At 41.1% G+C, this 27,124-nt stretch overlaps 2 protein-coding genes across 3 annotated transcripts in view; both read right to left on the bottom strand.

Moving 5' to 3' along the window:
- LRRC34 (leucine rich repeat containing 34) overlaps positions 1 to 4,221 on the bottom strand; it is a 44,233-nt gene extending 40,012 nt beyond the window's left edge. The window contains exon 1 of one of the 2 annotated variants that reach the window (XR_013543206.1): positions 4,118 to 4,221. The gene's annotated coding sequence lies outside the window, so the exon portion shown is untranslated. The remainder of the gene's footprint in view (positions 1 to 4,117) is intronic. The other variant, XM_072996181.2, reaches the window with a different exon arrangement.
- On the bottom strand, positions 97 to 26,602 carry LRRC31 (leucine rich repeat containing 31). The gene is made up of 9 exons (XM_020793827.3): positions 21,245 to 26,602; positions 17,010 to 17,132; positions 15,291 to 15,458; positions 13,674 to 13,841; positions 9,299 to 9,466; positions 6,491 to 6,658; positions 4,118 to 4,285; positions 929 to 1,096; positions 97 to 769 (listed from the first exon to the last, which is right to left on the bottom strand). The coding sequence occupies exons 1-9, from the start codon at positions 21,255 to 21,257 to the stop codon at positions 450 to 452; spliced, it is 1,464 nt and encodes a 487-aa protein (XP_020649486.3). The 5' UTR covers positions 21,258 to 26,602; the 3' UTR covers positions 97 to 449.
- Between the last annotated feature and the right edge of the window lie 522 nt (positions 26,603 to 27,124).

The following is a 27,124-nucleotide window of genomic DNA, read 5'->3' as shown; positions in this document are numbered from 1 at the left end:
CCTCCTGATGTCCCGCCTTCCACTCTCCATAGGATGGAACTTTCCCTCCAAACCCATGACAGACAGGTAACATCAGTGCTGTATGTAACAACACATTCATTTGCCACTCCTCCCTCAGGTTTCACTGTTCCCTCTGAGTTTAGCCAAAGAGCGTTTCATAGCAATTTGGTCTAGAATGGCAAGTAAGACTCATTAGCTTTTCAAAAGACCTGCTCCTGTTAGAGATTGCAAATGATAGAGGTTGTTTGTTAATACAGGTCAATGTAGTTGCCTGCACTGTGGGGATCTCTTAAGAGGTGTAACGATAGCGACTCTCCTGCTGAATACCCACATCTCAAAGTTTACCGCTGTAGCCCTGCAGGTGAGGCTGGCAAAAAGATGCATTGAAGTCCTGGGCTTCCATTTGTTGATTCTGACACGCGGTCAGACGTTCAGGCTTTACATTCATCCTAAATGTCAAAGAGAATATTGCGCTCATTGTCTTGATGGCAATGTTCCAGTTCCTTTTGTTGAACTTCTGAAAGCACCCAGCCTTGCAGGCAAAGCTCTGTGAACACAGGCAGCTTCGGCAAGGTAGCCAACAGCTGGCTGAGCCAGTCCCCGCAGTGACAGCTTGATGATGGCCGAAGGCTGACATCTAGTTCTGAAAGCTGTTCCAGGGCAGCTAAGACTTGGCAGAGTTTTGTCCATCCTCGGTCAGAGAGATCGTGGTTATAGCTAAGGTCCAAGGTCTGTAGCAGTGCCAGATGCCCAGTCTGGATACCCACGGCTGCAAGAAACAACCAGCGGGGCCATCAAATATGCCAGGTTAGTAAGGTAATAGCATGCCAACATTTCATTTTTCAAGAAAAACCAGGGAGGGTCTCAAAAACTAGGTCTGAAAACAGGGGGAATGGGGGAATGTATTTTAATTCTTATTTTTACCAACCTAAGCTAGACAGATCCTCATCAACCAAGCCGCAGCTGCTGAGTCTTAACACCCGGATCTCTCCTCCAAGGTTTAGTGCTTTCAAAATCAGCTTTAGGTTCCCGCCAACGCATTTATTCCAAGAAAGATCTAATGTCTTCAGTTCAGGAAGGTGAAGGGCAGCCTCAGCTGAAAAGATTAGCAACAGCATCTTGGGCTTACTGAAAGAAATACTGTAGGCCTGGTCTGTACAGTTTAGCTGAAACCGTCCATCTTAACACAGGAATTATCAAAGAAGCATACATAAAAGGGGCCGTGCAATCAGCCCAGTATTTCTTCATTTGCAGCCCCCTATTTATGATTGATTGGTATGTTTCTAAAGTTTATCCGCACGACCTTAGAACAGCTTTGTAGATATTGGTCATCTAGCACTCTTCAGAATGACTTTAATCAGGTAGTAAGGTCTTTTCCCTCCTTTTTATGTTAAATGTGTTCATCATGATGCAATTCAAACCCATTCTGGCTAATGATAGATTTGCCACTGAAGAGAGCTTGTATGTACAGCCCACTCTATTTCCCTACAGAGATTCCAATAAGATTGATTGGTGCTGAACTGCAGCACCGTTGTCTCTGCCAGAGACGGAAAGATGATAGTTAGGTATGAAATGTAGCATCAGGCAGTCCCATGTTGGTAGTTTGAAATGTATTCCCCTATTATTTTGTAACAAAAGGGTCTATTCTAAATCCCATTCACATTTTCTGGGAAGCAGAGAGAAATCTTGAGATCCACCTACAGAAAACGGGATCTGACTTTTCTTCAAGTGAGATGGCCACGGCAGCCTCCCTCACGTCATAACTGGAACTGCCTTACAATATTATCGGTGGGCTTTCTCTAGTAAGAGCCTTAAGCTTATGTTGAAACCTAAACAACCGGAATGTACGACATACGTACAGTATAAAAGAGATCAACTTCTACTGGGTCATATATGTCCAGAACCCCCTTTCCCCTCTCACAGGGGTCTCCCACCACTTCCATGGTGGGCCCTGCTCTCAGTTACAGTCATGTGAACAAAATCAAACAGATTTTTCTTCAACATAAGATTTTAAAATAATATATCCAGGTAGAATGCCTGTGTGCAGTAGGTGGCAAGGGAGACCAGAGGTCATTTATTTATTTTTATTTTTTTATTTGATTTATATCCCGCCTATCTGGTATATTCTACCATTCATTCCCTTCTGTGTTACCAAAAATATAAAAGAAAGGGGAGAAGGGGGCCCATGTCTGTGTGTGTGTGTGTGTGTGTGTGTGTGTGTGCAATTTCCCAACATATATATTCAACACAATTGTTGTCAAGAGCACTTTTTTCTGTTTCTAATCTTTTATTGAATGTACACACACACACACACACACAGAGTCTTATGAATCTAGCATGACACTAGCAGGAGGATTTCATTTTGCTCCTACTCTGACCCCAACAGTAATGCCAGCAAAAGCCTGCTCCAGAGGATTTCCCATCTCTCCAGAATAAGTTTTACAGTCCATGGGTGACTGCAGAAATTTTGTTGGTGGAATAATTTCTTCAAATAGCAGCACCCTCTCCAATCCTGCCCAGTATATAAATACACTAACATATATAGGGCAGAATCCTGTCAATGATTATTGCATGGGTAAATGAAATTCTGTAACTCACTGTGGTGAACTGCTGCTAATTAATGAGGTGCCAGTCACTTTACTTGGTGCACACCTGTTGCACTATCTAACACATGCCTCCTAACATAACTGGCATGTAATTAGCAGCAATTCATTGCAGTGGGTTACACAATTTAGCTTATACATTCATAAATGACCAATAGGATCCTGGCCAGTTTCTTAATATTTGCTAAATCATAACATTTTGAAGTAATCACAGAGATAGGAAACTATGACTAATTGAAAGAGAGCAATAATAAAAACAAACACCGTGGAACATAAAGTAACTTGATGTTGCACAAGAGGACTATCATATGAATACTTATGACTGCCTAGTGCCTACATTAACAAACATTCATGTATGACGTGGATGTACTGTTTCAAAATTCAATAAAAAGATTGCATTTGTTTATGAAATTACCATCTTCCTATTGTTCGTTTATCGACCTACATTGCTTACTTTTTACAGTCCTGTTAGTGGCCAAAAATTAGTGGTCCGCTTTTAACTGAAATTAACCTTGTTTTCTTCCAGATTTGGTGCAATAGTTAGCAGCTGAAGTACCTCTAAATTTGACTGATATGTTTTTGGTTACCTGTGAGTGGAAATCATCTTTGTAACATTGTTTTGGGCTTAAAGGGTGTACTTTCAAGTGATCACCACAGGGTGGCAGCTTTGCATACACTGGCACACACCGACACAGATGTGTGAAGGAAGTTACAGTATATGCCCGTGGATTAATCATATCACAGATAAAATTTATGCATATGCAGAAATGGCCACTGATTCTAGTTAAGTGTGGCTATAGATCTCGAAATAAGAGTGTAAACTGTGATTACTGAAAAATGTTTTACGCTAGGGAAGACAGTATAGAAACAAACTTGAACGACATGTATGAACATATGTACAGACACACAGAGAGACACGGCCACTTGCTATGCTGTGTAAGGCTGATGATGTCATCGGCAGTGGAGATTTTTTTGGAAATAAAAAAAATTCCGATCCGCACTGTGTGAAGGTATAGAGAAGCTTATGTAGACTCTCTCTCACAGTGGGGAACTCTTTGCCCATCCAACAGCAAGGCGTTTTTAATTTCCCAGGATTACTTTACCAGCGGCAGTGATTTTCAACAATAAAAGATCCCCCCCCACTCCTGTTCAGCAGTCCCTAACCTCTTTCCCAAGGAAAATGGATTCCATGGGAACCTTGGGACCGGCAGAGTAAAACTGGACATTTTTTATTTCCAAAAAATGGCCGCAGCTGATCAGCCTTAATCAGCATATCGTATGGAACATGATTTCAGTCAATGTTTCATAGGGATAAAAGAGATTTTGTAAAAACAAAAAAAACCCACTACAACACCCAATTAAGTAACGTGTTCATACAAGTTGGCAGTTTCTCTGGAATCTAGTAAGTTGTCAAAGGAATGGAGGGTACCAAGCGAAAGAGGTGTAGATGGTCTGTCTTATGGAAGACACAGGCATGAATGACCAAACCCAGAAGAATAAACACATGTTCTTACCAAAAGATGCAAATGAATCATGTTGTAATGAACAATTGCTGAGGAGCACAGATTTCAGGTTTGGTAGAAACCGGAGGCGGCTGAGAAGGTGATCAGAAGAGACCCCAACATTTTTGTTTGATGACAAATCCAGCTCTTGAAGCCTTGACAAAAGTGGTATTATCTGACCTGAAAAATATGAGCCGGGAAAGGACACAGGCACTGTAACTCTTACTGTAAGAACAATAATCATGTGTCAAAACCTTTTCAGGGTTTTCCAAGTAGAGAGTACTCAGAAGCATCTTACCATCCCCTTGTTTTGGGGGCACCCTGGGACTATGCAGCCTGCCCAAAGCCTCAGAGGCTGGCTCTTCTCTCAGGAGGCACAGTGGCAAATCGAATTCCCAACCTCTGACTCCACAGCTGGATAGTTAAACCACTGAGCTATCCGGACAGCTATTCCCTTAACACAAAAAGGAGCCAAATACTTCTGACTATGTTCCTTCCATCTAATCCTGTCTATTGCCCCTTTTCCTGGATACACATAAAATTAAAAATATTTGATAACTGAACAATGGAAGCAAAATTGAACTTTGTTTTTAATAATTATGTCATTTGAGCATAGAATTCTTAATTCTTAACTCATTTTGTGTCAGTTCTTAGCAGATCATCCATTTAATTATCAACCCTGTGTCCAAGGCAAAATTAAACACTGGGTTTAGACATGCTACATGGTGCTGCTGAGAGTTAAACCACAGAGGCCTCTGGGTTGCAAGGTCGAAAGACCAGCAATTCGAATCCACGCGATGGAGTGAGCTCCCGTCGTTTGTCCCAGCTCCTGCCAACCTAGCAGTTCGAAAGCACGTAAAAAATGAGAGTAGGTAAATAGGAACCACCTCAGTGGGAAGGTAATGGTGTTCCGTGTCTAGTTGCGCTGGCCACGTGACCACGGAAGATTGTCTATGAATGAAACACTGGCTCTAGGGTTTGGAAATGGGGATGAGCACTGCCCCCTAGAGTCGGACACGACTGGACTAATTACCTTTACCTTAAATATGCTAAATTGCAGCACTGTTAATGATTCCAATGACAGCTGGGAAAGAGTGAGGGCAAGAGGAGAAGGGGATGACAGAGGACGAGATGGCTGGACAGTGTCATCAAAGCTACCAGCATGAATTTGACCCAACTCAGGGAGGCAGTGGAAGACAGGAGGGCCTGGCGTGCTCTGGTCCATGGGGTCACGAAGAGTCGGACATGACTTAACGACTAAACAACAATGATAGTGGAGGTGTTCCTGATGTTGCTGACACCTCCCTTTTTTATTTTTATTTTTATTTGCACAGATGCTGAATCTATTCCAGGGTTATGGTTATATCTCCTGTAAAGGTCAGACTATCATAAGGAGTAGATTTATTGTTCCTGAAAAATTAGTATCACTAACAACCACTTCACCAATAGTACCTCCTGACAGCAGATTTTATGAGTATTTATATAATTTGTTATACTGCTGAATTCATACCAATGGTGCCAACAGCCTATGTACGCAGACTAATAAACATTGCATTTCTAAGTAAATATAAAACAAGTGTTTACATATTTTCTTAATATGTCTTTTGCCAATTCTGGTTAATGAGGTCTAGCAACCAGTTCAATGTTAGAACTAGATTAAACTTTCTTCCTACCTTGTCAGGTTTTCTAAAGGACCAATAATTATTAATTTTAATGAAGTGGGCCACATATTAATGTTGCCTCTAGGATATCAGGTTCTAATTACTATGTAGTGTGGAAAAAGCAAGAGGTTGAAGATGACATCTGAAACTATGAAGAGCTGCCACCAGGTGAAACTGACATAATTGGAAAGGCACAAAACCCCATATTATCCTCATAGGGGTGCTCATCTCATCATCATCATCATCACTCATCTGTGTGGCCTTATTTAGGAACAGATTGAATTGAAGGCCAGAGCACAGCACTACCCAACATCTGGAGGCCCAGATGTTGAAAACCACTTGTCTTGATTGCATAAATAGATTTCTGAGCAAACAGAGGGGTAGATGTTGCTGTCTTAGTTTGTGTGAAGGCTTAGTCTAAGTAACAGAGCCAGCTCAAGGCATTTTATTGTCTACGGCTAAGAACAACCTGTACTTCCTCCCCATTCCATTTATGAAAGATTACAGGATTAGCATTGCAATCTTACTCCCACATTGGTGATAGAACAGACATGTGAAGTATGAGACAAATTTGGGGGGATTTTATTGTAAGAAACAGCTATGGGGCTCAGGAGCAACAGCCAGGAGGCTGCCCCGTTGCACCCACCCCCTGAATCTGCCACCTGAAGCAATTGCCTCACTATCCCTAATGCTTCATTACAAGGTTGCTCCTTATCTTCCTTACTTAAAACTGCCATGTCCTCTTCTGTAATAGAGCACTGATGGAGATCCAGGACTTCGAGGTTACTTAGACTGGCCAAATGAGCCTCTACATTTTGGAAACCTCCTCCAATGCCTTTATTGCAAGACACATCCAGTTTCCTCAGTTCCAATAAGTGCTGCAAGGCATTGTCTGAAATTGAAGAGACACAGAGTGGAACATGGTGAAGCATCAAATTGCATCAAGGTATTTACAGTATGTAGTGTCATTTATTTTTAAATTTAATGAACTGCACTTCACTCCAGAGCAGCACACATTGATAACATTTATCTCAAAACATAGTGCACAGGTTTATTTATTTGTTTATTTGTTTGTTTGTTTGTTTGTTTATTTAACTTATATGCCGCCCACACTACCCGAAGGTCTCTCGGCGGTTTACAGCATTTAAAATACAATAAAAAGGCAAAATAAAAGGGCAAAATAATTAAAATGCAATTAAAATATATATTCTAAAAATTGCCATCAGACCTACAGCTGATATTATTTCAGTTAAAAGCCATTTGGAACAGGAAGGTTTTGACCTGGCGCCGAAATGTCATCAGCGTCGGCGCCAGACGAATCTCAGTCGGGAGGGCATTCCATAGTCTGGGGGCAGCTGCCGAAAAGGCCCTTTCTCTACAAGCCCTCCCTCTTATCTCCTTAAGGGATGGCTCTTTCAAAAGGGCCCCCTGGTTAGATCTTAACCACCGGGTAGGTTCATATGGAAGGAGGCGGTCCTTCAGGTATCCAGGGCCCAAGCCGTTTAGGGCTTTATTTGTCAAAACAAGCACTTTGAATTGGGCCCGGGCAGCAACTGGTAACCAATGTAAATTAAACAGAATCAGCTTGATGTGATCTCTAGCAGCTCCACCATTCACCAGCCGCGCAGCTCGATTCTGGACCAGTTGCAGTCGCCGGACCGTCTTCAAAGGCAGCCCTGCGTAGAGCGCATTGCAATAATCTATACGAGATGTTACCAGTGCGTGTGTAACTGTCATGAGACTCCGCTCGTCCAGGTAAGACCGCAGCTGGTATAATTTCTGCAGCTGAAGGAAGGCGCCTCTGGCCACCGAGTCCACCTGGGCTTCCAAAGTTAGACTGGGGTCCAGGAGCACCCCAGGCTGCGGACCCTGTCCCTTAGGGGGAGTGTAACCCCATTCAGGGCAGGGAACCTAGCAATCTAAAATGTGGTGTGGATATTAAGGGAATCTGAAAAGTGTGCAACTTGGAATTATTTTGTCCTCAAAATGGATATATACTGCATGTCCTGTTTCAGCTGCTCTCTATGGTTACATGCCCGTGCCATTTTTCATTTTAGATTTCAGCCACATGATATTTTGACTGTTATTTTGATGTTTTTATTCACATTCATTGTTTTAGTTGATTGTAAACCACCTGGGGTAGTGTTTTTGCACTAATGGGGTGGTATACAAATAAAAAAAGAAATAATGAAGCGAGAAAAAGAGTAAGCAGAGAGGAAGGCTGAACCAACCTTAAAATGGAAGGGGAGGAGGAGCAACGAGAAAGAATGGATGCTAGGGGGAAAAGAAGAGAAAGAGGAAAACTGTGGAGTGAAGAAAAGGGTTTTCTACCCTTGTGAAGCTTAGTATTTGTTATAGCACCATTATAAAAAGATAAATATAATAATATTTCTTGAAAGTGCTAGCACTAATCATCTAACACCATAGTCACCGAGTATTCTGTTGAGAAGGTATTTGTGTCTCTCTCACCCCACTGATTTTTTAAAAATTCACATAAGTTGGCTAAAATCAAATTATTCTGAAATGTGGTCATATTTCAGAATTAATATTTGATCTCTTGAGTTCCAGGACAAAGAAACAATAATCATGGCCAGCAAATGGGTGTAAAAGTTAATCAAGCAAATTAAAAGGAGAGAAAACAAGGTAAAATGTTTCAGTGTAATATATCAGCTTTAGTTACAAGGATGGAACAAAGCCCTACATTTTATCAAAAGGGATAAGGCACTTAATGTGGTTTGGAGCACCTGTCATTTAACTTCAGCTGCTAAATAGCATTAGTTTTACCTCTTCTTTTATGCTGATATCTTGTTTAATGAAGTCCAGATCAAATTGAGTGCTTTATACTTCCTGATATGAGCATAATGTTTCACTGCATCTGTATGATTGGAGCAATATCATCCAGAATTAGAGAATATGACATTGAAATGCGTCATCCTTGTCTCATCAATTTTATTATTTAATATTATGTTTAAATATGGTTGCTGGTCATGGATCTTGTTTCTTTGCCCAGAGGTTTGGAGATAAGTACACTGCACTGCCAATGTATCATCCTTAATTTCAAGGAAGTTCAAATGTTACTTTAAATTATTATTTTTTTCTATCTAAGATCCATATTGTTTGGATTAGTATGTGGTGTGGAATTCTCAAGTTCATATTTCTAGCACAAATTGGAATTTACAATTTTTGAATTCACAATTATTTGAAGATTCTGTGTTATGGGCAGTGATAAATTTAGACGGCGGACACCACAGAGTAAAAAAATACTGGACTTGGTAAGCTAATATTGAAGCTCATACATATTAGCACTTCAGTTTTCATTTCTAATTAAATAATTTAAAAGTACTCTGTCATTAGCATATATTTCGGCCCGGTCAAATTGCTTTATCTCAGACATTCAAACGCTACAGAGGACTCTTGTATGCAAGAGAATGAAAGAGAAAGTACTTTGAATATCCAGAAGCTCTGCTGTGATGATAAATTTAATTTTCAAAAAAAATATTGTGGCTCCCCAGTCAATACCTGTAGTACTTACCTAACCACTGTAAACCATCTTGTTTCAATCCACACATACTCAAATTTAGTACTTTCAGGCCTGAGACATACTTTAGTTCCTGGGCAATATTTTTCAGACTATATCCTATCTTTTTATTAATGGAAAGATCCAGTATTTCAAGGTTGTGAACCCTGTTTACCACCTGAGCTGAAAAGAAGGGAGAGAATGGTCAAGTCATAATGGATTTTAAAGTAGTTACATGTTGTAGATAGGAGCAATAAAAGAGCCACACATTTTATTTTTTCAAAAATTAATTTATCTTAAAAATTAGATTCATCCACTCTCTTGAAGTTCAAGCCATAAAAAGAATACAGTCCAGGATCTGGCTAAAAAGCAAGCATTACGTGTCTTATGAAATATAAAAGGGATTTTTAAAAAGATGTATTTTAATTATACAATTTGTAAACATCCTTCTTAAGATGACAGGGGCTGAACTCAATGATCCATAGAGCCCCTTCCAGGAATGCCGTTCTAAGATAAGGGTGATGATAACTGGACTACAGCTTCCAGAATTTCCAGCATGGGCCGTTGTAGGATACTGTGAGTTGTAGTCCCACAAAGTAACTTGATACAAACTCTGAAGTCATCACGGGTGAAAAAATTCTCTTCTTATCTCCCTCAGGGCTCTGTTTTCCCTCCTATGTCACTTAACGTCCACATGAGGCCACTGGGAGAGATTGCCCAGAGTTTTGGGGTTCGGTCTCACCAGCAAAGGACTCCCAACCCTACTTCTCCTTGTCATCTAAATCCGAGGAAACTACTTCAGCTCTAGATTGATGTTTGGTACCAGTAATGGACTCGAAGAGGGTGAATACATTGAAATTTAATCCAGGCAAGACAGAGGTGGCCCTAGTTAGTTGAAAGGCAGATCAAGGAATAGGGATGCAGCCGGTGCTTGCAGTTGGGGGTGCTCCTGGATTCATCCCTGAACCTGGATGCCCATATGACCTTCAAGGTTTACGTAGCCAAGTTTCTGGAAAGCTCATCAATGAAGCCTACATTGTTATAATCTTCCCAGTCACCATTCTTACGTGTTACCTGGCACCAAGTCAGAACTGACTTATAGGGATCCCAGTAGGAGTTTTACGAATTCCACACCTCCAGAGAGTTTTCATGGCTAAGCAGGACTCAAACCTTGGTCTCCTGAGTCCTAGCCCGATGCTCTATCCACTATGCCATACAGTGGTGCCTCGCTAGACAGTTACCCCGCATGATAGTTTTTTCACTAGACATTGACTTTTTGTGATCACTATAGCGATTCGCAAAACAGTGATTCCTGTGGGGGAATTTCACTGGACAATGTTTGGTCCCTGCTTCGCAAACCAATTTTCGCTAGACAACAATTTTGACAGCTCCCTTCACGCTCGCAAAACAGGTGTTTTCGGGACCTAAGCTTCACAAGACAGTGATTTAAACAGCTGATTGGCGGTTCGCAAAGCGGCTTTCCTATGGCCGATCTTCGCTAGACAACGACGATTCTTCCCCATTGGAACGCATTGAACAGGTTTCAATGTATTCCAGTGGAGAAATGCTTTTCGCTAGACCATGATTTCACTAAACAGTGATTTCAGTGGAACGGATTATCATCGTCTAGCAAGGCACCACTGTACTGAGTATCCTTACTCAGCACACAATGGAAGTTTAAATTGCCTTAAGCCCTCTTAAGTGCCGGTTCATTACTTAGACCGAAAAGGGGGAAAATACCACTGCCTACATCTCTGATGTTGGCTCAGTGAGAGTTCAACAATACTGTCAGTTTTAATGACTCTCCATATAGCGTTTGGATATTTTTAAAAGAAAGTATTATTAATATAAGTGAGTTGAATGTATTCTCGAAGGCTTTCACAGCCGGGATCTGATGGTGGACCATCAACCATAGGTGAGTTCCTTTCTACATATAATAAAGGCAGAGTTGACCCAAGATATGTTGCTGCTTGAGACAAATGACGAGATGGCGGCCTCTTCCACAACTGTAACTAGGGTGGTATGACTTGGGCTTTGACCCAGGATGCTGAAATTTAGAGGGTGCAAAACTTTGGTGCTGGAAGGGCACAACCCCACCTGTTGATATTTGTTGCTGGACAGACATGAATCTGACCACCCAGACACAACGAAACGCATGAACAGGAAAGCTCAGTACTGAACTAATATGGCATGTGATCAAACTCAAACATTCCTTCCCAGTTCCTCATCTTCTTGTTGGAGTTTTTGTAACCTCGTATGCTGCCTTTAATAGATTTGACTGGGAGGGATCATTCTGGGCTGGTGTACTGTCAGTCTATTCAGAACTACCTGCCTCTGAATTCAAAGAGTGCCTCTCTGCTCAGTGCTTTCCCTCTGTCTAGAGTCTGTTGCAGTCTGTTGTTGAAAGCGGTCATTGTCAGTTTGCTGTTTGATCTGTTCAATTTTAAGTAATGGTACCACATACCTCTTGCTCTGCCTCCTACATGGAATTTTTTGCCTCCTGTTTTAGGCTATGATTAATTTTTATTCCATCTATTTATGCATTTAATTATGCTTTTTCACTGTTTTTATTTTATTCTGTTGTAAACCACCCGGAATAAAAAGGTAAAGCTAAAGGTTCCCCTTGACATTTTTTAGTCCAGTCGTGTCCGACTCTAGGGGGCGGCACTCATCCCGTTTTCAAGCTGTAGAGCCAGCGCTTGTCCTAAGACAGTTTCTGTGGTCACGTGGCCAGCGTGACTAGACACAGAATGCCATTTTACCTTCCCACCGAGGTGGTACCTATTTATCTACTCACATTTGCATGCTTTTGAACTGCTAGATTGGTGAGGAGCTGGGACAAAGCGACGGGAGCTCACTCCGTCGCGTGGATTCGATTTTATGACTCCTGGTCTTCTGACCTTGCAGCACAGAGGCTTCTGCGGTTTAGCTCGCAGCGCCACCACATCCCCTTTAAACCACCCAGAATAGGACAGTATATAAGTTAAAGAACTAACTAAATAAATGTTATTCTTTCCCCTAATAATGTCTCAGAGTGAGTTATTGGGACTGTGTGTGCCAGTTAATGAGAAAGGTAAAGGTTCCCCTTGACATTTAGTCCAGTCGTGTCAGACTCTATGGGGCAGTGCTCATCCCCATCTCCAAGCCATAGAGCCAGCATTTGTCCGTAGACAGTCACGTGGCCAGCGCAACTAGACACGGAACATCGTTACCTTCCCACGGTGGTACCTATTTATCTACTCGCATTTTTACATGCTTTTGAACTGCTAGGTTGGCAGAAGCTGGGACAAGCGACGGGGGCTCACTCTGTCGCGTAGATTCAATCTTAAGACTGCTGGTTTTCTGACCTTGCACCACAGAGGCTTCTGCAGTTTAACCCACAGTGCCACCACATCCACTGTTAAGGAGAAAAGAGGTGGACTAATCTGGGGAACGTGAAGCTATTCTGCTCTGCAAAACCCTGTACTTTTGCTGTGCAGCTAAAAGAATTTAACAGCAACAACAAATATTCAAAGCTCTGCAACACTTCCTTTGTATGGCAGTTTCACATGACCCAAGTTTAACTAACAGAGTAGCAAAAGAAAAACTGTCGCAGCCATGTCCCCTTCCATTTCAGGTACAAAACCTGATGTGACTGGCACTTCACCAGCAGCAGTGTGATTGCCCAACCACTGTCCTTACAATGAGTGAAAGAAAACATTCCCCATTTTTCCTATCGTTGCTGTAAAAGACTTTACAGTACTTTACTTTACAGTATCAACAGGATAAAGTCATTCTCCAATGCTTGTTGTAGGTTTTTCAGCTGTTTGGCCGTGTACTGGAGGTTTTTCTTCCTAACGTTTTGCCAGTCTCTGTAGCCGGCATTTTCAGAGGACAGGAGTCAGAACTCTTGTGTTCTGTGTTTGTGAACACAGACAGAGTTCTGTCCTCTGAAGATGCCGGCTACAGAGACTGGCGAAACATTAGGAAGAAAAACCTCCAGAACACGGCCAAACAGCTCAAAAAACCCACAAGAACCATCAGATCCCGGCCGTGATTTCTTTTCTTAAGATGCAAAGCCCACACTTCGTAGCCACTTGTTCAAGACAACAGAGTACATTGAAGGGCTAAGCTAGAGTTTGAACCCAGATTTTCCCAAATTAGAAGCCAAGCCCAGGTGATCAAATTTGGGCAGCCATTAGTGAATCATATTTAAAGCCCCTCTCAACCATAAACCACAGGGGTCCATTTGCTAGCATTCACACAAGCTCCTTCACTTAAATACATTCAAATGCAAGAAGCCTAAAATAATAATTTCATACAAAATGGGATTTAGACTGAGATGTGGTGGGAGCTTAAATTGAGCATTCAAAAGATGCTGCCTCTCTACGGGGCAGGGCGGGGCTCTTACCAAGCGATTCACCATCTTCAGAAGTGAGATTGCAATCTGTCAATTTTAATGTTTTGAGTTTAGAACGTTTGGGAATTTTGGCAGTTAGAAGAGACAGGCTCCCACCCAGGCCGGTATTCCATGATAAATCCAGTATTTCAAGGTGAGAAATTGTTTCCAGTGCATCACCTGTAAAAACAACACTAGTAAGAACCTACTTAGGATGAATGAATCAATAATATATCTCTCATATATTGATTTTAATGCAAACAACAAGAAGACACTATTCTCCATCTCTTAAATTTTTGTTGGAAAATGCAACATTTATAATGCTTTTGGGCACAGCTGCCAACTCTGCACAGCCACTCAGAGTGGTATAGATTTATCAGATGGGCGGGATATAAATCAAATAAATAATAATAATAATAATAATAATAATAATAATAATAAGAAGAAGAAGAAGAAGAAGAAGAAGAAGAAGAAGAAGAAGAAGAAGAAGAAGAAGAAGAAGAAGAAGAAGAAGAAGAAGAAGAAGAAGAAGAAGAAGAAGAAGAATAACTCTCTGCTCTCACATTTCGTTCCAAATCATAATATAGTAGGAACCCCATATCAGCCGTTTCACTTATCTGTGGTCTGAAAATATTTGAAGTATTAAAGGAAAAAAAAACTAGAAATATGTATTTTCACAATGTAGTTGCCAGATCTGGCCACTAGAATAATACAAAGCATGGTCTCTGGCTAGCCTCTGGTGGCCAATTCTGGTAATACATGGTGAAAATATGTATTTTTGGATTTTTTTTTCCTTTACCATGCTATGTATAACAGCTGCTAATTCAGACACAAAGTTCAATTCTAACAAAGGCAGTTGCCTTCCTCTTCAAATCTTTTACTCTTTTAAAAGCTCTTTTTAATAACTATTTTAATTGTTAATGCAACAGCTGTCTTTTCAAACACACACACATATTTTTGTAAACAATTATGTGAACACTTAAGAACACTAAATTCCATTACATGTTTAATTTGGAGTAATATCTGCTCATGCAGACATTTAATCCAAACTTCAGTTTGCTACTAAGGAACTGTGTTATGCTGACATTTATCGCATAGGAAGTTAATTCCCATAGTTCCTACGAGGACAACATATGCATGCAAGAAGTACCTATGACTTTAATACTTGACTCCTGGCCATCTTTGATGTTCACTTCTAAGTAGCAGGGAAATGACAGAGGCCAAAATCCTGTTGCATAGCTATGCCTGTGTAACCTGAAGTTGCACCAAGAGAAAAGTCATACGCAGAAAGCAGTTCCACAGGTGCAGTTGCACAACTAATTGCACAGTCAGACATGTGGACTGCCTGGACGTAACACCCCATTAACTGTTGCAGGTGTGACTTTAGACTATGCAAAGTGCAACAGGATTTCAGGCAGAAATCTCAACATTAAATGTAAGACCTTAGAATGGTCCACATCCATTAATCCACTTGAAGGCAGCTACAAACTAAAGGCAATCTGAGGTTTAGTCCAAAATGACCCTACATGGGTTACATATCTGTGTATGGCAGAACTCACCAGCAGCACTTAATGAAATAAACCCTTGTTATAGCGTGCTGAATTAAATTACGGAACTACTTGAGGATACCTAAAAAGGCAAGATCCTTGGCTGTGAGTCGGCAGTTGCTCAACTGGAGAACTTTTAGTTCTTGCAAGTGTTTGAACTGCAGGGGAAGAGGTTCTAGTGCCCCTCCAATGAAATCATTCCAGGAAAGATCAATCTCCTCTAGTTCTGGCAGCAAATGTATCATGGAAGCTAGAAGGAAAGGGAGAGCAGCAGAAAAAACCATATTTAAACAGTGAAGACAGTTCCAAAGTTATGAGCCTCTCTTAAAAGGGTCTCATTCACACTTAAAAGGTGCAATTTATTTTGTCTCTCACTTGAGCAATCCTTCCGTTCACACTGACTGTTGTTTTTCTCCTGTGACAAGGGTCAAGAGAGGTTACAGATCACTCCAGTTTGTCCCTTTTGCGATTAATGACACTCCACTTTGCACACGCTTCCCTGCCCTTTCCTGCTGCTGTCATTCAGCAGGCTGTGGTTACTTTCATTTTTGTTTATTTATTAAACAAAGTAAGTGACATAATAAAACAGCAATGCATCCACCTAGATGGTACCCATGATGCTGCCAATGTATCTTGTTTACCCAGAATAGCGCTGCATCAGTAGGAAAAATAGATACTAAACAAAAATTTTAAATACAGTGGTGTCTCGCAAGACGATGTTAATTCGTTCCGCGAAAATCGCTGTCTTGTGAAAACATCGTCTTGCGAAACATGGTTCCCCATTAGAATGCATTGAAATCCATTTAATGCGTTCCAATGGGGGGAAATCGTTGTCTTGCAAAAATCACCCATAGAGAAACCGTTTTGTGAAGCACGGACTCAGCTGTTAAAATCGTCGTCTTGCGAAAGATTGTCCCAAAAAAACCATTTTGCAAAGCACGGACCGAAACATCATCTAGCGAAAATCACCCATAGGGGAAACCATTTTGCAAATTAACCGTTTTGTGAGGTAATTGTCTAGTGAGGCACCACTGTAGTAAAGTACATGAAAATAGAGGAGGGATGCCATGGCCCACCAAATATGTCACAGGGTTGTTACCTCAGATAACATGGCCCACAGCTTTATTTTGGTGTGAACTAGCCATCTGCACAGACTACAGAATGGGCTAAGAGTCCTCTGACTTGCACCAAAAAAAAAAAAAAACCTTAGCCCTAGCACTGTGCAAAAATGGAGTGGGGCAGCTCTAAGGGGTGGGATTGATCACTCTGAGTCAAAACACATGTGGACACATAAACCAAACAGGAGCAAGAGCAATTCAGATTGTGATCTATTCTGCCAGTGTGGAGACGGACCCATATTCTGATCTTCTTAGCCTACAATGACAGTCTTGGAAACGTCATACAGTCCGAAAAACATGTGATTCCCTGCTGTTGTGTGGATAAAATAAGTAGCAACAGTAGAAACAGATGGATATCAAGTGCAAGTGCCCTTTTTTTGTAGTTTATGCTTGTGCTGTCTCCCTCATAATTCAAGGGCTTTTTAAAAAAGGCCTGAAGTACGGAAAGGAATATTCATAGTTTGGACAGAGAAGCTGGTCACCCGAGGCAGAGAGCGCTGCCAACTACAAAGGGATGGGACAGGACCGGGAGAGGGATTAAGAAGAGTGAAAGTGACCCCCTGGGTAGATGCTCGAATTCCATACAACCACTGTACAAATGGTGAAGTCTACAGGTAGAAAAACTAGGAAGATGTCACTGGGAAAAAGTATGGAGTTTTCACTGCAGCAAAAGACATACTCACCTAACTCAGCTACATCCCTCGAACTTAATGCACAATTGTTTAAGTCCAAAACCTTCTTAGAAGGCTGTCGGCCCAGTTTCTCCAGGAACTGCTTAACTTTCCAGTGACAATGGGCTGTATTTGCTATGGGAACAGGAAATAGTTATCTGCAGAAACATAGCATAAAGGATGCTGTGACCTGGCTGGTTTTTAATAGCCCACAGTGACTGCAGAAATAATCAAAACTAAGTCTTTGACCAATGCAGTGGATTGGAGCTGCTCGCTGCAGAGCCAAGAGTTGGGAGTTCAAATTTGTACCATAACTCTCAGGAAAGGGTTCAGCTGAGATCACCCAGAGCATGTATAGCTGATGGGGTTGCGTGCCCTACCACCCAGGCAGCCTTGAGCATGGTTGCACAGCGCCACCAAAAGGAGAGGCTGGTAAACCACTTTTGAGAACTTTATACAATACATAGAAAAACCTTGGAAAAAGTCCTCATAAGTGAGAATCAACTTGATGGAACATCATAAGGAGAACTTTGACCAGCCTTCCTATCTGATAAATGAAGGCACAGCACAAACCTACAATTGTGTCAATCATCTAAAAACACTAAAAGGACCTATAAAAACACATTTAAAATGCAATACCCAAGATTTAAAGAGAGTTCCTCTTTAATGCCCAATGTAATTTAAAAAATCTCTTTAAGATGAAATGCCTTTACTTGTTTCCAGAAGGACAAGAGGAGGAGATGAAACCTCACCTCTGAGCGGATGACATTTTTCAACCTAGGAGCAACCACAGAGAAGGTCCTCTTTCATGTTCTTACTAAACACGACTGAGTGGGAGTGGGGCTGAGAGAAGGGCCTCATGTGAAGAATTTTATTGGGGGAAAAGTGGCATAGTGCTGAGACCGGTTGGGAGGAGGGAATAAATAAATAAAGCAAGCTGCTGCCCAGGATAAGGCTTGAGTAGCTGCATCTGCATTGATGAAAAGAATAAAAAAGGAAAAATCCTCCCAGATTCAGTAGAAAATATAGCTTCCTCCTCCAGGGAAATTAAAATAATAGTTTTACATTTGTAGCAAAAGCCAACTGTGAACAACACAGCTGATCAAAACATAAATATTTGCATTACATGTTTTTTTTTCATAAGGTGAAGGATTATTGTCCAAATGTTTATCCACAGCTTTAAAAGAACAGGAGACAAGCCACCTGAAATACAGTATGGGGGAGAGGTAGAGTTCAATTAACTGTTATGTATGTGTGCAAAATCCATTCTGAAGGAAATCAACCCTGAGTGCTCACTGAAAGGACAGATCGGCTTCAATACTTTGGCCATCTCATGAGAAGAGAAATCTCCCTGGAAAAGACCCTGATGTTGGGAAAGAGTAAAGGCAGGAGGAGAAGGGGATGACAGAGGACGAGATGGTTGGACAGTGTCATCGAAGCTACCAATTTGACCAAACTCTGGGAGGCAGTGGAAGACAGGAGGGCCTGCGCGTACTCTGGTCCATGGGGTCAGGAAGAGTTGGACATACCTTAATGACTAAACATCAAATGTACAGTATGCAAAGTGCATTGTAAAATGAAGATGATATAGTGGGAGAAGTAACTCTGAGCATCCTTAAAAGCATTGGTTCCCAAACTGGGGGAGGCATTCCCTAGAGGGGTGTATGGAGACAATCCAAGGGGCATATAAGACTATGAGACTTTCTGAGATGCAGTCATCATGGTACAGGGGAGTGGAATCCAATAACAAGACTCAACCTCAGCAACAAGCACCACGCAGGACCTTCAGACTGTTGCTGAAGAGTAATGGCTGTGGGTAGCAGCAGGGAGCAAGCACCACCATGGACAACACCCACAACATGTTGCCTCTTTCCTCTACAACTCTTGAAGGTGTGCACTCCCCAAGACCCAATAGAAGTTCAGATCCAGCAGTCTAAACTTGGCTGCACTGAGAGACTACAAGTGGTCTTCTTTCTCCTTCTTTCAGCCACAATTTATAGTTATGATGTGCTCTCCAGCTGCTTTTAACTTAGAGTGACCCTATAAATTAATGACCTCCTGCTACCAACAGCACTACTCAGTTCTTGCAAAATTAGGCCATGGTTTCCTTTACTGAGTCAATCCACCTCATGTTCAGTCTTCTTCTTTTCCTACTTTTCCTTTTCTCTATTTTTAAGGAAAAGATACCATTTCCAGAGTTTGCTGATAGAGAGATAAAGATGTCCAAAACAAAAACAAAAAAAGAACAAAGAGAAACAATCCACACACAGTATCAGTAATTTGATTTCAAGCTGGAGTCCACACAAAAAGCAGGGGGAAAGATACCGCTTACAAGTCATTCAGACAAAACGTGTATCATCTATCACCAAACCAATTTTCAATCTGGACAGCTGCGTGGCTTTAATGGAATTATACTACCTTATAATCAGAATAAGATCAGGTTTAGGTCAAGGAACACTGGCGTATCAAGAAGAAGAAAAAGCCACTAATACAGATTCACAGTGTTCAGGCCCTTTCATACATTATGGAAAAACACAAACACTTTAATGAGAGTTAGATGTATCAGCTGAATATTAAATAATAATAATAATATCAAAACTGGTAGGTCACCCACTTTAGGCATCTCCTGCTTCTTGGACCATGATACCAAGGACAGTCATGTCATGATGTCGCCAGCATCTGTTGCCCGAGGCAAACACTTCACCTTGAATCATTATAGACCCATGGCTATAGAGACATTAACTATTAAACTGTTTAATGCTTTTAGTACATGTATGGGACTAAATCTGGTTGTTACTTCCAACTAGAGTAGATCTATTTGAACCAGTGGGACTTGTTAAACCAACACATATTTTAAGTACCATTGATTCCATGGGTCTTCTCTAAGGTGCCTATATGGGTCTTCTCTTTAGCAATTTCTTGAATGGGAGAAGCTTGTTTGACTTTCAAGGCTGTTTCCTACAGAAATAAATTTTACAAGGATCTCATTTCCATTCGACAAAATGTGTTTATCACATGTGAAGTGTGTATCTGCATAGTTTATCCTGCAAACATATGGTGGAAATTCTTGCATCTTGAAGCCTATACAAACACCAGCATATACACTATAAATACAGTAATAGTATATCAAATTTCCAACACTGGAATGAGATCACAGTGTAACAAAATTGTCTTGTAATGAAATATGTGAGAGTGCCTAATGTTTTGGTAGAAGCCATTATTGGCAACTCTGAGTTTACGATGTAATAGAGATTTATGCAATACTTATGCTAACACCTGGTGCTTTGGTCTGTCAGTATTACCTGGTTATGAGAGTTTAATAACAATAACAATAACAACAGCCACAAGTAGTAGTAGTAGTAGTAGTAGTAGTAGTAGTAGTAGTAGTAGTAGTAGTAGTAGTAGTAGTAGCAGTAATAGCAATAATAGCAATAATAGCAATAATAACAGTAGTAATAATAATGTGCCATCAAATCAATTCTGAGTTATGATGACCCTTTTCTAGGGAGAGAATTCTCCAAGGTATCAAAAATGAGGAAGCTAAAATCTTGTGGGATTTCTGAATCTAAACAGACACTTTGAACATAATACACCAAACACAGTAGTTATAGAACCAAGAAATGTCTGGATCATTGACACTGCAACTCCAGGAGATTCCAGAGCTGAAAATAAAAAAGTCATTGGAAAAACTAAAATAACAAATAAGACTAAAGTAATGAATTGGAAAAACTAAAAAAGTACACCTGCCAAGTGAAACATATCCCCTCTTGAAAAAACACACTTCAATGGTCCCCATAGTCATCGGGGCTTTGGGAACAATATCAAGAAATTTCACACAGTACTATAAGCAGTTGCAGATCTCAGAAATAACACTATCAGAGCTACAAAAATGGCAATATTAGGAAGAGTATATATACTGAGCCAATATTTAACAGATACTTAGGTTTTTGGTTAAAACCTGTATCTGTTATATAATACCAGTCAATGTTTTTATAGTTTTGACTGTACCTGTTGCTTTTGAATAATAATAATGAGCCATCAAGTGAACTCTTATGGTGTCTTATGGTGACCCTGGTCAGGGTTTTCTAGGGAGAGAATTCTCAAAGGTGGGTTACCATTCCCATCTTCTGGGGGCATCTTGGGATTATGCAGCTTCCCAAGGCCACATAGGTAGCATTCTATAAAACTCTAAATACTTACATGCAATACTCATTGCCAGAGTGTTTTAACAAAAAGAAACAGCCTACCATCAGAATCCATTTTTCTTGCATTGCAACATTTTATCCTCCAAAGAATATTCTTGTCTTGTAAAACAAATCAGTTTTGATGCTGTGCATTCACTCAGCTTTCTCTCAATTTCATTCCAGATGCTTCAGTCTGCTTCATGTAGTCTCCTCGAACCACTCTTTTCTTTGTGTGAGCTTTCCCATGCAAAATACGCAACTTGGTAAAGTATAGGACTTCTGCTTCTCTGAAGAACAGTGCAGAATTCAAGCATCATGTTTGTACACCAGGAAAGGCGTTATCCTAGTAAAGGTGCTCCCAGAAATATTTCCTTTGTTTTTTCCATTTCATTTGAGTTTTATCAAAGTTGAACAAATAGATTTTGTTTTACTTCCTTGGACGTTTCACTTGTACAGTTCTTTCTTTCTTTCTTTCTTTCTTTCTTTCTTTCTTTCTTTCTTTCTTTCTTTCTTTCTTTCTTTCTTTCTTTCTTTCTTTCTTTCTTTCTTTTCTCAGTTCCAAAACAAAAGTAGAAGTAGCCTTAGTAGACTTTGATACGACTAGACTTTTCTACCTGTGACTGAAATTGTTGGCTGCTGATTTGTTTGGGGAGGGCTGAGTTGATTTACAGCTCAAGTTACAAGAGTACCTGCATAAAAAGCTCATTGTGTTCTCTAGTCTTTCTCTCACACTGATTATACTTTGAAGATTATACTGTGAGACCTTTGGGAAAGTCAGAAGATCAAACATGTCTGTGGGAATGGAGTTATGACACAAAAGTATAGTGTGATAGCCATTCTTTCTCCCTTGAAAACGCTTCGCAGTCATACCGTATTGAATTTACACCTACAACAAAATCCAGTAAAGTAATATCCCCATTGTATAGATTCAGAATTGAGGCTAAGAAGCCATGCTTGGAAACTTTGGGGGCTGATATGCCCCTGAATCTAGGGGTTGTAGTATTTCCAAGCGCTGATAAAAAGTCAGTGGCTTACCCTAGAGAGAACCCTACCCATGAAATATGTTCCAGGGTTTGAGGGCTTGTTCCCACTGTCAGCTAGGAGTGGGCAGGATTGGCAAAATAAGGTCAGTAGGAGAACTGGTATGTTATCTGGTGCAATCCTCACATCCAGATAGCATACGGGACCTATTTGGTCTGCAGCAGCCTTTCTCTAATCTGCCAATATGGTGGCTTAATAAGAGAGCCACTTCAGGATACCGACAAATTACTCACTTTTTTTACTCCCCAGCAGAGGTGCAGGGGAAGTGAAAAAAATATTTTTTTAAAAAAAAAGTGTGGTATTGGTCAGCTTCCAGAAGCTTTCCTTTGCTTCTCTTTTGAAGATCTAGTCAAGAGCCCAACTGATTTGGCTGGGTGGAGTTGCCTTTTACAAGGGGCCAGCAGAGAAGCAGCTGTAGGAAAAGACAGGAGGGGCAACTAGGAAGATTTTTATTTTGTTTTTTTTAATCAGGTCAAGAGCTCGTTGAGAAAAGCAAACAAAATTCCCCCCTCATTGCCCCCCCTGCCACTGCTGCTCCATTTGCCCCTTGTAAAAAGCCAAGCTAGGCTCCATCCCCCCCAAACACACATAAAGAGACAGACAGACAAACTGGGCAGGCTCTTGACAGGATCTTTAAAGCAAAACCAAAAGAAAGCTTCTGCGATCAAGCTTTTCATTTGTCTTTTAAATAAAATGGCCAAGGAGCAACACACCCAGTTTTTGAGGGGAAAAAAAATTAAAGCAGACGAGTAAAGGTATGAAGAATTGAATTCCAGGAAGTTACATTTGGGGACTATAATTCCCAGAACACCCCAAACAACATTGCCAGGGGGTACTGGACCTGAGAGTAAGCGCATTACACTTTATTTATGTATGTATTTAAACTTACACTTTGCCTATCTATTGGACAAGCAACCAATCTGGGCAGCTTCCAAGACAATAGCATAAATATACAGATAAAATTTAAATAATAAACAAGCAAAAAAAAACCCACCCCCATCTTACAAACATTAGAAAAATCAAGATGGCGAACCATGGGGTCATCAGAAAATTGCCTCAAAGTTAAGATTAAAGAGAAGTGAGGTTTTCAAAAGCCTGGCTAAAAAGGCAGTTTTTAATTTCTTTCCTGAAACTCAGGGGAGTGGGGGCCAATCCCACCTCCACAGGAAGGGAGCGGCCACTATCAAGACCCAATTTTTAGTTAATGACCTCTGGGTCTCTTTTCACTCTAGTCCAAAGTTGTGTTGTGCTGGGTGAACACATCACTCTGCAAATATACCAAGGGTGTGAACACAATGTAAGGGTAAGAAAAGCTTATCTCTGTTGATGTACATAGTTATGGTATAGCAACAGACTCAATAAACAGTGGTGACATATTGCATCTGGTCTGCAAAATCTTACCACAACATCAGTTTCTCACCAATTACCAGAATCTCAGAGTGATCACATCATTTCCAAACTTCTTCCAGGTTAATAGATATTGTACTTTCTTTTTTTACTGATGCAACAACACATTCTCCTAGGAGCACATCCTCTTGAACATGGCACACACATAGAATGTGCTGATCTGTCTGTGAAAACTGTGTTTCCGGATAAAGTGTTCCTTGTGTTAGCAACCAAAATGCAGTACTCATTTGCAGATTTGGAGGGGGGGGATCATCCTTTTTTTCCCTGGCAATAAAAAAAAGACAGAAGAAGCAGAGAGGAAAACACAAGAAAGCTACAAATTGGAAATTACATCTGGAAGCCCCCCCCCCATCCTCCATATAAGATTCCATGAATGAGGCAGTATCATGAATGAAGTCCTGTTTGGAAGCCTCACAGTCTACTGTTTTTATCTCACTGGCATCAATCACCTTGTGAATCTCATATGAAAAATGGAAATTACTGGCACTGCTATTACTCAGGCAATTTTTAAAAGCCTAGATTGAACGTTAGACCTGGCTAGTGAGCTGTGCAGAGATACTAGAATATATCATGTTTTACACACACAAAAACCCAGGTTCAACTCCCAGTAGCTCCAGATAAGGTGAAGCTGGATTTTTTGTCTGAACTAGTGGAAAACTGCTGCCAAGCCATGCGGACGTCGACACTACTGCCAAGACGCCCATGCCCTGCTTCCACCAAATGTTCTGGATTCTGAATCCACTTGAGGGCCATGAAGGTTGCAGAGGATGGGAGATGTAGCTCTGCAGATCCGGAAGGCATTGACTTTGGGAAGATTGGTGCAGACCATACTGAATTAGGTGGACCAAGGGCATTAGCGGCAGCTTTCCTTGTTCCTACAAATGCACAAGCAAACCTACAGAACTACAAATGTAGGATTAGATCTGTCTGGTCAATCAGCACACGTTTCAGTAAAAATATCAGTGCCTGAAAGGGAATGCGCATGACCACTTTTTCTCTCTCCAAGATAGTTTTCCTCATAGTGAAGCAGAGGAACATGAGACTCTCTTGTGGCTTCTTGTGTGTCTTGTGGGAACCTGGTTTCCCACTGCATGGCCAGAAAATCCATTTCATAAGTCTTCTAGCCTTCACAGACTGTAAAGGATTGAGACAACAAATACGGTCAAAGAAATGATGACCGAGAAGTAATTAATGAGTGATGACTAGCAAGGCAAATGCTTTGGATACAACTCTGAGAGTTCCTGGTGTACACACCATCGACAAACATATTCTTTCTCTTTGTTACCATTATTTACCAGAAGGGGAAGGGAGTGGGTGGACAGAAGAGGGACCGACCCTTCATGGGGACAACCTCGTTAGCCGCGTCCCACGCAGCATCCTCCATTCAAAGATTAGTGTGGATTTTTGTACTTTGCCTCATCATGACTCCTTAATCCGGCATATATTCTAAGGGAATAATGCCATTAGAGGATTAATGCCACAAGTTGATTTGAAAAAAAAGGATTTGCAAACATTGAAATCCTATATTGCGTGCCCTTAATCATGAAGTATTATTTTGGGGATTTTCTCATCAGTTTTGCAGTGATTTTAGTCTAGTACAGGTGGAACTCCTCAAGAGCGCACTAAATTCCACTCCAGTGTTTATTTTACATTAAGGTAATGGTCTGCTGTAACAAAACAAAAAAAGCTGGGTGCACAGAGTTCTTGGGTGGATTTGCATCCTGAGCTTCTGCAATGTGCAAGCGAACTGAAGTCTTATTGGTTTTACTGGATGTACTCTGGCATGACTAAGACCACGTCCAGACAGACATATGTCCCCCTCTTTGCCACATTCCTTGGGCAGATTGGTCCACTCTTCCCCCCCCCCAACATCCACATGACAAGCAGAGCTATTTGCCTCAGTTTGCCCACAGGGCACCCTAACACACACCATTCTGAAACCCTGTCAAGGACTTCTCCTTTTTTTCAGTTGGTGGACTCTAGTTTAGCCCATTCTTGGTGCACACAGTCACTGGCAATGGACTAAAAGCAAACCTTGCAGCTCTCGAGGCTCCTTCCGGTTTGAACGTCTGGTATTGTGAAGTGCTTAATAAACAAGCCACTTCAGGATATTGGCAAATTGAACACCTGAAAAAACACTTTTTTTCCCTAATCTTTTTTCCCCATGGTGGGCGGGTATCTGTTGCGTGCAAAAAGGAGGTGTAAAGGGCAAGCAAACTGTGAATGGAGAAGCACGTGTGGATCTATTAGTAATAATAATTGCTCTCATTGCAGGCTTACAAGCCATCCTTCCTCCAGGCCCCCAGCTTTGGACCTCTGCGGAGGCCACCACAAAAGGACGTTAGAGACTCACAGACCCCAATGAAGCTAACTCAGGGCCCAAATTGAGCCAAAACGGTGCAGGGTCAAGTGGAGCCTTTGGACCAGTTGCAGGAGTAGTGCAAACTCATGAAGTTATTGTTTCCTTCTATAGCAATAAATTCTGTTCAGCTTGAAGCGGATAGAGTGGAGTTGGTGGATATGGGAATGGAGGAGGGCTTGACCACCATCACTGCAAAGAAAAGATGTGTGTGTGTGTGTGTGTGAGAGAGAGAGAGACTGAGTGAGTGAGTGAGTGAGTGAGTGAGTGAGTGAGTGAGTGAGTGAGTGAGTGAGTGAGTGAGTGAGTGAGTGTGTGTGTGTGACAGAGAGAGAGAGAATGCATGGCTGGGATCACTGCAAAAGCCTAAATGATGCCAGTTCAGGAAATCAACCCCATAAGCTGTGATTTCATCTGCGATGATTCCATCCTTCCACTCTGTGAGCATTTGCTGTACTCTGTTCTGTGGTTTGAAGGGCCCTCTAGACATCCCGTTTTAAAAATCTGGTAGAAGAATTGAGAAAATGCTTCTTCATTTGTACCAGAGCATTGCACAATTAAAAATTATGGGTGTATAAGAAATGTATGTACTGCAAAATTGAAAGCAAATTAAAATCTTAAAATAGACTACCGTATTTTTCGCTCCATAAGACGCACCTTTCCATAAGACGCACCAATTTTTTAGGAGAAGAAAACAGGAAAATATAATCTGTTTTCTTCGCTCCATAAGACGCACAGACTTTCCACACCCCTGTTTTGTGGGAAAAAAGTGAGTCTTATGGTGCAAAAAATACAGTATTTTCTTTTACCAGAAGTGGGCTACTTCAGTAGTGTTATCTCAGTCATTTGCTTGGATACAAAGTCCCGTATCCAAGTAGTCCCAATTTACCTGATTATTCTTTGATCTTCCTACTTCACTTTGAAGTCTATTAAGTGACTTCCAGATAGTCCAGGTAGAATCCTTGTCTTGGTAGGAGACACTTCTCAACATCCATTTTTCAGCACAATGTGTTGTTTTTGTTTTTCACAGTTGTAGTCTAGTCTCTTCTGGTTTAATATTTAGGACTTGAGATGTATGCAGAAATATTTTCCTCAGTTTTAGCCATCACCTAGTGGGTTGGTATCCATAACGGGGA

This window comes from Pogona vitticeps, chromosome 3 (assembly GCF_051106095.1).
Source record: "Pogona vitticeps strain Pit_001003342236 chromosome 3, PviZW2.1, whole genome shotgun sequence".
NCBI classification, from domain to species: domain Eukaryota; kingdom Metazoa; phylum Chordata; class Lepidosauria; order Squamata; family Agamidae; genus Pogona; species Pogona vitticeps.
Note: the sequence above shows the minus strand (reverse complement) of the source record. Positions and strands in the feature narration are given on the sequence as shown.